At 41.1% G+C, this 14,656-nt stretch overlaps 1 protein-coding gene across 1 annotated transcript in view; it reads right to left on the minus strand.

Moving 5' to 3' along the window:
* Positions 1-14,656, minus strand: part of OTOG (otogelin) — a 153,010-nt gene that overhangs the window by 13,104 nt on the left and 125,250 nt on the right. The window contains exons 45-50 of the mRNA XM_048486410.1: positions 14,113-14,217; positions 13,508-13,618; positions 6,289-6,390; positions 5,868-5,966; positions 4,401-4,441; positions 557-632 (exon numbers count right to left, since the gene is read on the minus strand). Of these exons, the coding sequence (XP_048342367.1) occupies positions 557-632; positions 4,401-4,441; positions 5,868-5,966; positions 6,289-6,390; positions 13,508-13,618; positions 14,113-14,217 (534 nt within the window). The remainder of the gene's footprint in view (positions 1-556; positions 633-4,400; positions 4,442-5,867; positions 5,967-6,288; positions 6,391-13,507; positions 13,619-14,112; positions 14,218-14,656) is intronic.

The following is a 14,656-nucleotide window of genomic DNA, read 5'->3' on the forward strand; positions in this document are numbered from 1 at the left end:
TCCTAACATTTTGCCGACATCCATGGCTGTCATGTTCAGAGGCATGTCATAGTAAAATGTGTTTCTCTCTGCGGCACAGTGTAGAGTTTCTGTGTGGAAGGGTATATGTTTTGTCCACTTACAGATGGGGGTGAGGGGAAATTAATTTGTATGTGTCTGGGTGGAGTTTATTTGCAAATTGATCACATTTTCTCAAAGCCTTTTGAGAACAGTGCATGAACTGAAGAAGTTGTATTTGGGATGGCTGAAGGAACATGTCCAGTATTCCCACAGGATGCCAAATGGGTTTAAACACTATATACCCATGATACTAGCATTTGTCCTTTGAGGCTACCTGCAAATTCATATTTATTTTAAGAAAGAGAGATGTAGCAGCACATGTTGTAGCTGCCTAGAGATCTTGCCTATAGGCAGGGTTTAAATGCAACAAACAAACAAACAAATAAATATGAAACCTTTCTGGTTAACCGTGGGTATCTGAAACATACTTTACATTCAATATCTGAGTGAAAAAGGGATATACAAAACAAATGAACTGAATGCCTTGTCTACTTACAACATTTGTACTTAGTACAATGACAAATATTTTCCGTGCTGTTCTGGAATTGTTCATCTATAATCAGTTTCTCTCCCTGTTCATAAAAGAAAAACAGAGCCAATATATTTACTCAAAAGGTACACAACCTGGAATGTACAATGACCTGTGCCTACAGTATTATGTACAAAAAAGTTTTTATAACTGAATGTCACTGTAACCTGTACATAAATTTAAGATGACCCCCTCTTTTTAATGGCTTTTTCTTTCTCCCTACCTTATCTTTATTTCTTAGATTAGGATCTGAGAGACCCACGTTCAAATCACCACTTTGCCACTAAAGCTTGGGAGACGACACTGAGCCATTCTCTCTCTATCAGTCTAATATACCTCACAGGGATGTTGTTGGCAGTATACAACTGACAAACTGTTGTAAGTTGCTTTGGGACTGCACAGGAGAAAAGCAGGGTACAAATATCTAAATAAACAAATGCCCTCACCAAAACATGACTGTCTCTTCCCCTGCTACTGCCATTCCATATAAACTTGTTTATCTGACTGCCATTCCTTCAGGACTTTTTCTTGTATCTGAATGAGTAACATTTGAAATAAGAAATTCAATTTTGGCAATATATTCATTTTACAGTGGAAATTCTTCCTAACCATAACATTTTTAGTTTGGACTATCTTTACATTTCCATGTATCTTCATCCATTTCCTTTAGTATTTATCTTTAATTAATGTTTCATTTTTTTCTGGTCAAGTTAATTCACAAATATTTAACTGCATTTAAGATCATTTTGTAAATATCTTCTTCCTGCTTTGTTTAAAAAATCAAAATTATTTTAGTTTTTTCCCTATTCATTTTATATCTTGAAAGGAATCCAAATTTTTCATTTTGTTCTATTATGCACTGCATCAATAGTTGTGAGTTTGAAATTGTCAGTACCACATCATCAGCATAGCTTTTCATTTTAAACTCTTCTCCATCCACTTTCAGTCCCTTAATTCTAGAACACTGTCTGATCTTAATAGCCAGTACTTCTAGCACAAGAATAAATAAAAGTGGAGATAATGTAAATCTCTTGACATGTTCCTTTTTCAATTTGAAATCTATTGGTTAAAACTCCATTTATTAATATTTTTGCATGTTGTTTTGTATGAATACTTTGTATCCAGGTTATGAATCTTGTACTGCAATTTAGATTTTCCAGGTGTCGTCAATAAAAAAGACCAGGCTATATTATCAAATGCATGTTCAAAATGTTTCTGTTTTAGGAACTTAATTTTTTTCCTGTATTTCTTCAGTTAGCAAGCATAATGGATTAATTCACAGATATTGATCTGCCAAGGATATTTGCATATCATTAAGTTGCTTACCTGTAGTAAGGATTCTTTATTTTTGAATATTGAATGTCCCCACGACGTGGTGATTTAAAGTTAATTAGTTTAAATGACTAGTAAAATGTGCTAGATTGATATTCTTTGTATCAGTAATGCTTCTGTTATTCACATGTTTGTCAAGTTTCAAACATATCTGTCAGCGGAATGCTATCTAGGTGATTGAGATACATTCCCAAATCCACGTAACTTCTTAAAATAACAAATGCTGCTGCTAGATGCTATATGTAACCAGCCTGCTATATGTATCCACTGCCATCTGTGCATTCTTTTCTTGATCTCTATTTTATGGTTTCACATGCTTTGTAGACAACTAGGCTTCCTCTGGTACCTCTGTCCCATGAGAACTGTATTACATCTGTATTACATTATGATCCTCTGAAGATGCCAGCCACAGATGCAGGCGAAACATCAGGAGAGAATGCTGCTAGAACATGGCCATACAGCCCGGAAACCACACAGCACCCAAATGTATTACATCTGTTATTGCAGGGCAGGAAGCCAGGTGACTTTCTCTTGCTATCTGCCAACGACCTTGGGGTGCCTCAGCTCCAAAGACTGTTTTTCACAACCTCTTTGGAAAACAGGAGGGGGGCTTTCAACGGGGAATAAAGGGGACTCTGAATGCCAGCTTCATCAGAACTGGCTTTCCCTAGTATGGTGCTTTGATGCTACTGATCAATACTTCAGAGTCCATTTATTGGTTTAAGTTTGTGAGACCTAACAATGTCTAATTGTCTCATTCATTGCTTGAGGTTAATTAAGATTGTTTTATCCAGGCAGTTTTTACACTGTTCTTTCAACACTTTTAATCTATCTATTCTTGGTTTGCTCCCATTTTATTTATATTATTTTGCAGTTACAGCTAACCTTCAGCAATATTGGAAAAATTTGAGAAAATTTGAATTCGGCTTGATTCGGCCATAAAATTATCAGTATGGCCAAGTTAGCCAAATCCCTTTATATGAGCCAAATCCTTTTTTTGCATACATACATAATATATCAGCCCTTTATTTTTTATTGATTAAATATTTTTGTTTGCTGGGAGGAGAAATTTAGGCTGTTAATGTTAGTCAATACAATGTTGCTTTTATCCATTTTACTTGTGCTGCAAATTGGTCTAACTTTTCTTCTTTTATCTGATGCTCCTTTGATTTTCTTTCTTTCTAGAGTAAGGTAGAGATTTTCTATCAGATTCTTTACAAAATTCTTTTAATATATCCTCAACTGATAACTGTTCTACAAGTTGTTTTGCTTGCTCTATTATAGTAATTATTATTTTATCCTTAGGCAATACAACTTCCAAAGCAAATGGAATTCTACAATAATATCTTATTTTTTTCCTTTGCATAATTTGTCTTAAAGAACCATAATAAAACAGGAGTCTAGTGGTACCTTAATGACTTTGAAAATTTATTCCAGCATAAGATTTCAGGAGTAAGAGAACTATTAATCATACCCACTGAAGTGAATATCCATTAGGTTGATGCTTGAAAGGCAGTGGGTTAGAGGGGATTTCAAAAACAGACTAGCTAAATACAAGATCTAATTAAAAATAATAATCAGTTCATTCACAGTGGGTGATAGCCATGCCTCATTATTATTAGATAGGCAATGCAGGATTAATAAAAATTGAATTGAGCGCAAAATAAATAATTGAAATAGGAATTTACAGAGATATAGCTAAAATAACTAACTACCATAAGGGCTGAGTTGCAGGGGCATACTGCCCACGGGGATAGGGGGGTCAAATGACACCAGGCACAATGGCAGGGGATGATGCAAATTTACCCCCACCCCCTCCTCTCCCACACTGACCCAGCTTGGAAGAGTTGGGTTTTCATGGGGGAGGCGCCTAAAGACAGTGCCTGTTCCCAAGCCCCACCTCCATCCCTCCATAAGCCCTCGGAGGCGGGGCTTGGGAGTGACTCAGACAGACACCACAGCAGCAGGCCACATCCTGGACCGCCCGCTGTGGTGCCCTGCCCCCTTCCTCCCATAGCCTCTTACCTTTCCTGCTTCTTTTTCTCCTTCCCATCCACCAGCAAATCTAACCTGTGAGAATTATGCAAATCACATGCTAGCAGGTTGACTTGTGGTTGCTACAAAGTGTGGCTCCAAATATGTATTTTATCAAAGGGCAAAAGAGTCCTGGAAATGATCCCTGCCCTCACTATTCCCTTTTACTGACAGAAAGCAATACTAATGAGAGCAATACAATTGCGGTTACCCAACAACACCCACTATGGCCACAATAACAAAGGCATTTGTTTCTTAGAGCTACAGGTCTGCTTCTATTGTTTTGAGTGGCATTTTAAAAAATAAGATTTCAGGTTTTTTTTCTGCCAGGCTGGTCTTTTTTCAGATTTGTAGAAAGATCTGCCTTATTTTTTCAGGGCTCTAACCTATGTTGAGAATTATGTATATTGATACAAAATGAACCATTTCTGTAAAAATGTCTTACCAATTTACATTGAGTTGTAGGAATTGTATCACATGCACACTCTAAAATTGAAAAAGAGAAAAGTGACATCATGAGCATCCAGAAACTTATCCATATATTCCGGCAAGCAGAGTGAAGCATCATGCAAGGTCACTTTCCTGCAGTTCTATAGCTACCTGATATTCTTTATTTTCATAGTTCATCTGACTACTTCTCCAGGGTTTGGGCCACTACATACCATTTGGTCTCTATGTTAGTGGAAAAGATTATGTTTATTAGATTCCTCAGTGTACAATCTATAACCAAAGACCTTTGGGAGAATTTCTGTTTACATAGCTCAGAGGCGTAGCTGGGCAAAGCTGCACCTGGGGCGGCCTCCGCATTTTCTACCCCCCATGGGCCCCACACCCCGCACCCTCTGCACAATCACTTACCTTATTCTGCAGGTATGATGGTGCATGGGGGTGACTGTGGCAGGGGGACCCATGGGGGGAAGAAAATGCAGAGGCCGCCATCCCCCTCTGCCCCACAGACTGTTTGCTCTTGTGGGGCAGAAGGGTTTTTCCCTGCTCGGTGCATCCAGCTCGTGCAGACTAAGAGCCAGCAGCACTGAGCAGGCTGCCACTGCCATCCCCCCTCTGCCCTATGGAGCAGGTGGCCACCTGCTCTGTGGGGCAGAGGAGATTTTCCCTGCTCTGTGCTGCTGGCTCCCACAGCATGAGAGCCGGCGGCACCGAGCAGGCCACAGCCGCCATCCCCTCCTCCGAGTCCAGGCACCTTTGGCTCCCTCAGCCAGCCCCTGCCCCCTCTCAGGCAGAGGCCAGCTGAGGGGAACCGGAGGAAGTGGCAAGGTGGTCGCCGCCTGCACTTCAACCAGGTGTGGGGGGCATTTTTGCGCCCCCCACGTGACCTGGCAGGGGCATGCCTAGGGCAGATGTCCCCATTAGCGCTATGCCACTGATGTAGCTAGACTTTATAGACCACTGTAGCCCTTTGTGCGTTCCCAAATCTGATTCCTCAGAAGCACTGGGCCTGATGGAATGGTGTGAGGTGTGGCACAGGGAGCTGCAGCTGGCTGGAAAAGGAGAATTAGCAGAAAATCTGACAGCTCCCATTTTGTGAGTGGAAGAGATTTCTGCTTGTGCTTGGATTTAAGTCATTGCATTTCAGTAGCAAAAAGGTTTTACCAGGAACGCAACAGTTAATGTCATAATCAAGTTGTGTTTGAGATGAAGAAGAGATTTTGACACTTCTGTCAGCCAAGAAAAGAAAATATTTCAAAACCAGTTGATGTTCCACAGTACACTCTACACTGAAATAATTTAGCATTAATCACATGATTGTCTACAAAAAGACATTTTCAGACTGGTCTGCAGAATAGGTTGATGAGTGATATCTTGCTAAAAAGTGCAATGTTCAATCATTTCATTATTTAATATTATCATATTATCATGTTCATTAAAAAGAAAATTAAAGAAGTGTAGTTACCACATGTACGATATGGACAGCACTTTTCTGGACTCCAAACTTCTACCAAGGACATACCTAGCACACATTTGAATTCAGGACAACGGTAGGTTTCACACACTGCACAGTGAAAAAGAAAGGAAAGATATAGCTTGAAATGACCTGGAAGGGAGTAAATTGCTGAAGCTGCTGACTAAGCATAAATGTTGGCAAACACACATTCATCATACATTTCATGTAAACAATTTAACTATTAAAGTTCTCAGATTTACATTTTCCAAACTGAAAATGAACATTTTAATGTACTGGGTGAACTATATCCACTACTTCAAAGGCTAATAACAGCTTCCCATGCTTTACATAGTGCTACTTTGAAAATATATCAAAATGAATTCCCAGTAACAATAAGAAATTCCCTAGAGAAACTGTCAAGTCAACTTACCACACTGGTAAGAAGGGCAGCACCTGTCTGTAGTATTGCCATCCACAGTAAGAACTTCTCCTTCCAGGCACTTTGGAATTTGATCAGAGCAAATACCACACGCTGAAAAAGAAAAATATGCAACTTACTAAAAGCAGAAGTGAATTACACATCTTAATAATACATTAAGCATTATTGCTGACAAATTCTTTACTTTTTTGTTAGTATACAAAATCTTCCTAACAGTATGGGAGGTGGAGCAGAAATCAAATCACAAAACTTTATTAATTAAAATGTTTACATGCCATTTTTCTCTTGACTCAAGACAGTTTGATCTTAATCACTAAATATTTTTTCTGTTTTATTGTCTTATTGTCACAATCCAAATACATACAGAGGCTTTCTGTTATTTTCTATGGAGAGAAATATATTTTATTCACGTGGGAATTTCCTGCTGTTTGTGTAGAGTATTGGGGGAAGAAAATAGGGAAATCTTGGCAAAATCAAGGTGCATTAATGTACTGGAGCTACGGGATTTTGACCAGTATCTCCACTTTCTGATTTCATTTCTTGTTTTCATTTCAATATAAATTCCATATAGATGGCTTCTATTCTGATGCCACTCTAAACTATCTCCTTGAATTTGCATAAACTCCAGAATCTTGGTAACACAAATATAGTGCACAGAACCATGATGTCAACAAACATAACAAAAAACTGAATTAGTCCAAGCCTGCCCCAAACCTGTCATCTATATATATAAAAAGCTAACAGTGTATTTGTTGATGACAGTTTACCTCAGTAACTGCTGGGCCAATTCCTCTGAAAATTCCCAGCCACTATAGTCAGCCAGGCGAGAGTGTTTTTAGATTTTCACATACCTGAAATTTCACACCTGGCCCAGGTAAAACGCCTTTTTCCTGGCGCTCCCTGGTGAAGGACATGCAGCTGCCTGTGTGTAACTATCACCCTTAGAATGTTCGTGCAGCTTAGAATGTTCGCTCAGATGGCCAGATATGAGCAGTGGAAACAGCACATAGGCAGTAACTCCAGTGGAAGTGAAACACATACATACACATACACACGAGGGAGAGGGAAGGGAGGGAGAGGAAGGGAGGGGTGGCATGCAAGGGAAGAGAGGGAGGGAAAGGAAAGGGACGGAGTGGGAGGCATGCAAGGGAAGAGAAGTGAGGGAGGGAAGAGAGTGAGGGGTGGCATGCAAGGGAGGGGAGGCAAGGGGCCCAGCATCTTGATATGGCCCACCCACCCTAACGGAGGGAAAGGGAAGGGAGGGGTGGCATGCAAGGGAAGAGAAGTGAGGGAGGGAAGAGAGTGAGGGGCGAGATGCAAGGAATGGGAGGGAGGTTCTATCATCTAGATAGGCTGTTAGACAGTGCTGGGGTGGAGTCAGCAGTTGCGGTCCACATTGGTACCAATGACATTGGGAAATGTAGCCGGGAGGTTCTGAAAGCTAAATTTAGGCTGCTAGGGAAAAGGTTAAAATCCAGGACCCCCAAGGTGGCATTCTCCGAAATGCTACCTGGTATTCCACATCTTGCGCAGAGAAGGCCCGAAGAGCTAGGCAAGTGCCGGAGATACAAGAGGGTCTCAATGCGTGGATGAGAAGGTGAGTGGTGTTAATAAGGCAGAGGGTTTCCAGCTTTGTCAGGAACTGGAGAAAACCTTTTGGGATAAGGCAGGCCTGTACAAAGGGGCCGGGCTTCATCTTAACCAAAGAGGAACCAGGCTGCTTGGCTCTCAAGCATTTTCAAAAAAAGGTGGCAGAACAGGCTTTTAAACTGAGTCCCAGGGAAAAGCCGAAGCAGGAGCTAGAGGTGACTTCGGTTCGGAATACAGGGAGTCCATGGGGATGCAGGAACAGAGAGGGAGGTTTTCTAAATCAAGCCGCGCGACCTAAGCGAGGAGCATAGCAATGTGATAGAGTGATAAAGTGTCTACAAAAGGCTAGAGGGCAAAACACATAAATCCCAGGTTGAGGGAAAGAGACAGAGTATACAAAGTGTCTCTATATGCTAATAGTATTAAACATTACGGACCAGCCTAAAATGGGGGAGCTGGAGTACAGAGTTTTGAAGGAGGACATTGATATAGTGGGCATCACAGAGACATGATGGAATGAGGAGAACCAGTGGGATGCTGTTATCCCAGGTTACAGGCTCTACAGGAAGGATAGAACAGGGCGTATCGGGGGTGGGGTGGCCCTCTACATCAAAGAGAGCATAGTGTCACATAAAATGTGTCACATAAAATAGAGAGCATAGTGTCACATAAAATAGACAATGCAGGGGGAGCTGATTCCTCTACAGAAGCACTGTGGATATCAATACCAGGGGTGAAGCATAGTTTAACATTAGGAATATATTATCGTCCCCCTGACCAAAGTGCACAAGAGGATTCTGAGATGGAAAAAGAAATTAGAGAGGCCAACAAAAGCAAAATGTAGAGGTGGTAATGGGCGATTTTTACAGCTCATCCCCATATAAACTGGGAGGAAAAATGCATGTTTCAGGTCATTCCTGGAATATGCTAAATGACTAATGGCTTAAGAGGCAGATGGTTGTAGAACTCAACCCCAGGGGAGATGTGATCCTAGGTCTAATTCTATGGTGTGGACCCAGGACCTGAGTGCGAGGAAGTCAGTGTTGTGTGTTGGAGTACCGATAGGGAACAGCGACCATTTCAATGCTGTCAGATTCCAGTATATCTTCTGCATCTTGAACAAGTGACAACTACTAATGTAGTTACATTAAGCCTTCAGAGAGAGAGGGGGGAAATTTCTCAAAAGATGAGGGGGGATGAGGTGCACAGGAAGCTGTGAAAGGGAAGAATCAAGAGGAGTCAAAAATGTCCACAAAGGTGCTTGGAGGTTATTTAAAAAACACTGTCTTAAAAGCTCAGCTGGAATGTGTTCCCGCAGAGTTAGGAAAGGCAGCGACAGTCCAAAAGAAAAGCCACCATGGTTGTTAACAAAGGGAAGAGGTTGAGGAAATTATTAGGAAAAAAAAAAGATGTCTTTTTAGAAAATGGAAGTCCAACTTAACTTGATGAAGAATACCCAGAGGAGAACACAAATGGTGGCAAAAAGAGAAGCAAGATTAAGCTGTAAAAGCGAGGCAAAAAAAAGTTGAGTTATGAGGAAATCCATGGCTCTGCTTGAACATCAAGACTAGCAACAAAATAATTCTTCAAGCTACACATCAAAAAGCAGGAAGCCAGCTTAGGGAGGCGGTAGGGCCCATTAGATGATGTGGAAGGAAACAAAAGGTGTGCTAAAAGATGACAGGGAGATTGCAGAGAAGCTGGAATGAATTCTTTGCATCTGTCTTCACACCCAAAAGAGGTGTGAGGAAAATTCCTGCACTCTGAACCAAGCTTCTTAGGAGGTGAATCTGAGGAACTTTCGGAAGATCTAAGAGGGGTAGAGCAAAGGGAAGAGAGTTCTCGGCAGCCATTGATAAATCCTACAATGCTACCAAAATCCCTCTAAGGCCCAGATTGCATTCATCCGAAGAGTTCTTTAAAGAGCCTCAAGCATGAAATTACTGATGTTCTCACATTAATATGCAACTTATCCCTGAAATCAGGCTCCATCCCAGAAGACTGGAAGATGGCCAATGTCACAATTTCAATCTTTAAGCAGCAAGGGTCTAGGGACCCAGGAAATTACAGGCCAGTCAGTTTGACATCTGTTCCTGTGAGTAAATTAGTAAGAATCTATCATTAAAGATAAAATTATAAAACATGCTTAGAAAAGCAAGACCTGCTGAGGGAAGGAGTCAGCAATGGCTTTTGCTTAGAAGAGCAAGTCCTGTCTTACAAACTTACTAGAGTTCTTTGAGGGTGTAAACAGACTATGTGGATAAATAAGGGGGAACCAGTGGACATTGTCTACTTGGATTTCCAAAAGGCTTTTGACAAAGTTCCTCACCAGAGACTGTTGAGAAAACTCAGCAATGAAGGAATAAAGAGGGGAAGTCCTTTCATGGATTAAAACTGGATTTGAGGAACAGGAAACAAAGGGTGGGTATAAGTAATGGGAATCTCACAATGGAGAGAGATGTAGGGAGTGGTGTCCCCCAAGCGATCCGTTTTGGGACCAGTGCTCTTTAACTTCTATTCCATAAAATGACCTGGAAGTAGGGGTGGGTAGTGTGGTTGTAGCCAAGTTTTGCAGATGATACCAAATTATGTAGTGGTGGTAAGAACCACAAAGGATTGCAAGAGCTCCAAAAGCCGGACCTTGATGATAAATTGAAGGTGAGTGGAATTCTAAGAAATGGCAAATGCAGTTCAATGTAGCAAAAAATGTAAAGAGTGATGCCACATAGGGGCAAAAAATCCAAACTTCACATTACATGCTACACGGGGGGTCCAGTGCTTTATCAGTCACACAGACCAGGAAAGGGATTTAGGGCATCTTAGTTGAAGCTAGTTCCATGGGAATGTCGAAAACCTCAATGCATGGCAGCTGTGAGAAAAAAGGCAGAAACCTCTATGCTGCAAGGGATAATTGGGAACGGAGTTGATAATAAAACTGCAAAAGGATTGTCTTGCCCATATATAAAGCAGTGGGCAACCGCACTTGGAGTACTGGTGTGTTCAGTTCTGGTGCAGCCACATCTCAAAAAAGGATATCGAGAAAGAGAGATAGAAAAAAGAGAAGAAGTGCAGAGAGAAGGGCAACGCGAGGATGATTGAGAGGGAGCACCTTCACTTATGAGGGAGAGGCTGCAGCACGTTTGGGACTCTTTAGTTCTGGAGAGGAGGCGTCTGAGGGGGGGGGATATGATTGAAGTCTATAAAATTATGCATGGGGTGAGAATGTTTGAGAGAGAGGAGAAATTTTTCTCTCTTTTCTCACTAATACACTAGAACCAGGGGCATTCATTGAAAATGCTGGGGAAGAATTAGGCATAATAAAAGGAAACACTTCTTCACATAGCGTGTGATTGGTGTTTGGAATATGCTGCCACAGGAGGTGGTGATGGCCACTAACCTGGATAGCTTTAAAAGGGGCTTGGACAGATTTATGGAGGAGAAGTCAATCTATGGCTACCAATCTTGATCCTCCTTGATCTCAGATTGCAAATGCCTTAGCAGACCAGGTGCTCAGGAGCAGCAGCAGCAGCAGCAGCAGGCCATTGCTTTCACCTCCTGCATGTGAGCTCCCAAAGGCACCTGGTGGGCCACTGCGAGTAGCAGAATGCTGGACTAGATGGACTCTGGTCTGATCCAGCAGGCTAGTTCTTATGTTCTTATGTTCTTATGAGGGGCCAGGCACCCTAGATTCCCTGAATAATGAAGTTACAGTTAAGAAAACCAGGCACGCATTAATCAGGAGTAAGCTCGGTACAGCAAGTGTGACATACTTTGAATGGCTGCGTCACGCCCCTCAGAGGGTTTCCTCAGAAGCGACACCCATTGCCACAAACCAAACTTACTCCCAGGTAAAGGATCATGACCAGCCAGCCTAGATGTGTGGGAGGGGTGCCTTTCCATTCCCCCCCCCCCCAAGGAATGCGGGCACACACATCGCTGACATTGCACAGTATCAGGCTGCGTGTTTGCATGAGCACGTACTGCTGTCCTCTGCAATTGATTTGCTGCTGCTGTTCCTTTCCCATTTCACCACAATAAGCCACAGCAACGCGTGGCCGGGCCCTGCTAGTTTGACATAAAATTGCTACTTGTGTCTATGGCTTTATAACAGCTGAGTGTTAAAGAATACTGTTATTTGATTTCCACATATGTAAACAATCTTAATAAAATAATATATTAAAAACTTATAGGTATAGTCTGGTTTTTTATTTTTTTTAAAAAATCCAATAAAGTTGAACTTGATAAGAAACTGCCTAACAATCTTTTTTTATTTATTCTGAGACCCATTTCTTTGTATATATCTTATGCATTTCTTACAGTTAGTATAGACACCATCACTATAAACCAATTAAACCAATTAGGAATCTTAATCCTTAATCATTTTACATTATTGCTATTCCTGATCCCAAGACATTTAAACTATACCTATCCACCTAAATCTATAGAGACATCCATAGAATCATAGAGTTGGAAACAACCACGAGGGCAATCAAGTCCAACCCCCTGCAATACAGGAACACATAATCAAAGCAGTCCTGACAGGTGGCTATCCGCCACACTCCGAGGTAGTGCAATCCACTGTCGAACAGCCCTTATTGTCAGGAAGTTCTTCCTGATGGTTAGATGGAATCTGTTTTCCTTCATCTTGAATCCTGGGCCTAGTCTCTGGAGCTGCAGAAAACAAGCTTACTCCCTCACCAACATTACATCCCTTCAAATATCTAAACATGACTATCATGTCACCTCTTAACCTTCTCTTCACTAAACTAAATATAACCAGCTCCCTAAGTCTCTTCTTGTAGGGTATGGATTCCAAACCTTTACCATTTTGTTTGCCTTCCTCTGGACCCGTTCCAGCTTGTCAACATCCTTCTTGAATTACAGTGCCCAGAACTGTACACAATATTCCAGGTGAGGTCTAACCAATGCGGAATAGAGAGGCACAGTTACATCCCTTGATCTAGACACTATACTCCTATTGTACAGCCCAGAATCACAATCCAGATTAGGGGTGGTGATTCAATAAACCCGAATCACCCCAGCTATTTGGCAGAGTTGAATAGCCTAGGTGTTGATAAAGCCAAATATGATCTGACTTTATTGGCTTTTGGAGGGGCGAGGGGGTGGAGAACAGAATGCTGTCTTGGTACTGCCAGGTGCAGCATTCAGTTCTCCCCACCGCCACCACTTTCACAGTCTTCCAGGGCTTGAGAAATGGTGGTGGGGAAGGGGGGAGAGAGAACTGAATGCTGCTCTTGGCTCAGCCAAGCACAGCATTCAGTTGTGGTATTGCCCACCGTGGCTTCTCAAGTCCACATGGATTTGAGAAGCAGTGGCAGGGAAAACTGATATCTTTTGGGTCTGATTGTTTAAAACCTGAAAAAAAAGATTAAAAAAAGATAAAAAGCCAAATAGTCACTAGATATCAGCTTTATTTGGCTTTGCTGAACACTTCCATATTTTTAAAACCCAAACCTGAAATTTACCAATAAAAATGATCAGTGCTCATCCCTAGTGCTTATTATTGGTTAAACGCTAGACTATGAAGACTTTATTATGAAGACTGTTGAAGTCTGTATATAAACCTGATGACTATAAGTATGAACTGAATTTGACATACCACAGATGTAGGATACACAACAGGAGCCTTCCACATGGGCAGCAATCAGGGTTTGATCTGGTTGACAGTTTGGAATTTGTTCCATGGACTCACATTTTGTTGGATCACATTCTTGAAACACACAGAATAGTCTTAATCAACCTTTGGAAAGAATGCTGAGAACCTATTGCTTCTTGCAACAAGACTAATAAGCATCGGGAAATATAGATAATAGCATTAGTTCTCTGTACATGCTGAATCAACAGCTCCCACAAATCAGAGGAGGACAGTTTCTGCAATCTTATTTAGCAATGAACTATCAAAACATATCTGTTTAGGGTTAAGAATACTGCCAATTTGGTCATCTTTTTATGCTATTTTCTTTTTCTTTAAAACTGCACATGGTACAGAGTCAAACTAAAATTAACTCTTTGGGTTGGATCCAAACCATGGAATTATAATGAAAGATGCCGAAGGGAATGTTGGAATCTAACTTTTTTATTTTGATGATATTTTATCTGTGAAAATAAATCCATTTTCAGCAGTCAGCACAGGACCTTAATTACAGTTCTTATAGTGAGGTCACAGACTGCTTGTGCAATTTTATTTATTCATTTAATACCTACCACAGGCGTAACTGGGACAGCAAGAATCATCACGGTAATACGTAGCTAGCTTCTCTAGATCTTTGCATTTAGGAATCAATGTTTCACAGAGGCTCTGATTACAAGCTTTTGAGAGAGGAGAGGAAAAATCAAATAGACAAAGGAATAGTACAAATGAGGGGTAAATTGAATGCGCTTGTTATGCATCACAAAAAATTCCTAATAAGACATAAATATAATGAAAGATTTAAAAAAAACCTTTTTCCCCCAAAAAAGCTGCTTCTATCTACTAATATCGACAATTAGAACTCTATTAGGACAGTATAGAGAGGATTAGTTTGACTCTTCAAATGTTAATTCCTAAAGGAATCAGTTTCTGCAGAACCCCATATGAATCAAGAAAATGTTAGTACTAAGAATGCATTCATAGGCCCAAGTAGAATGTTTGGCTTCATACTGTTGAGTGTCAGATGCAGGCAACTGCAGAAGGCTGAATCCACACAGGTCCTTGGTAACAATGATCAGCAGGTCCCATGGTTGGAGCAGGGGCACAAAGGCATAATAC

Source organism: Sphaerodactylus townsendi, linkage group LG02 (assembly GCF_021028975.2).
Source record: "Sphaerodactylus townsendi isolate TG3544 linkage group LG02, MPM_Stown_v2.3, whole genome shotgun sequence".
Classification (NCBI taxonomy): domain Eukaryota; kingdom Metazoa; phylum Chordata; class Lepidosauria; order Squamata; family Sphaerodactylidae; genus Sphaerodactylus; species Sphaerodactylus townsendi.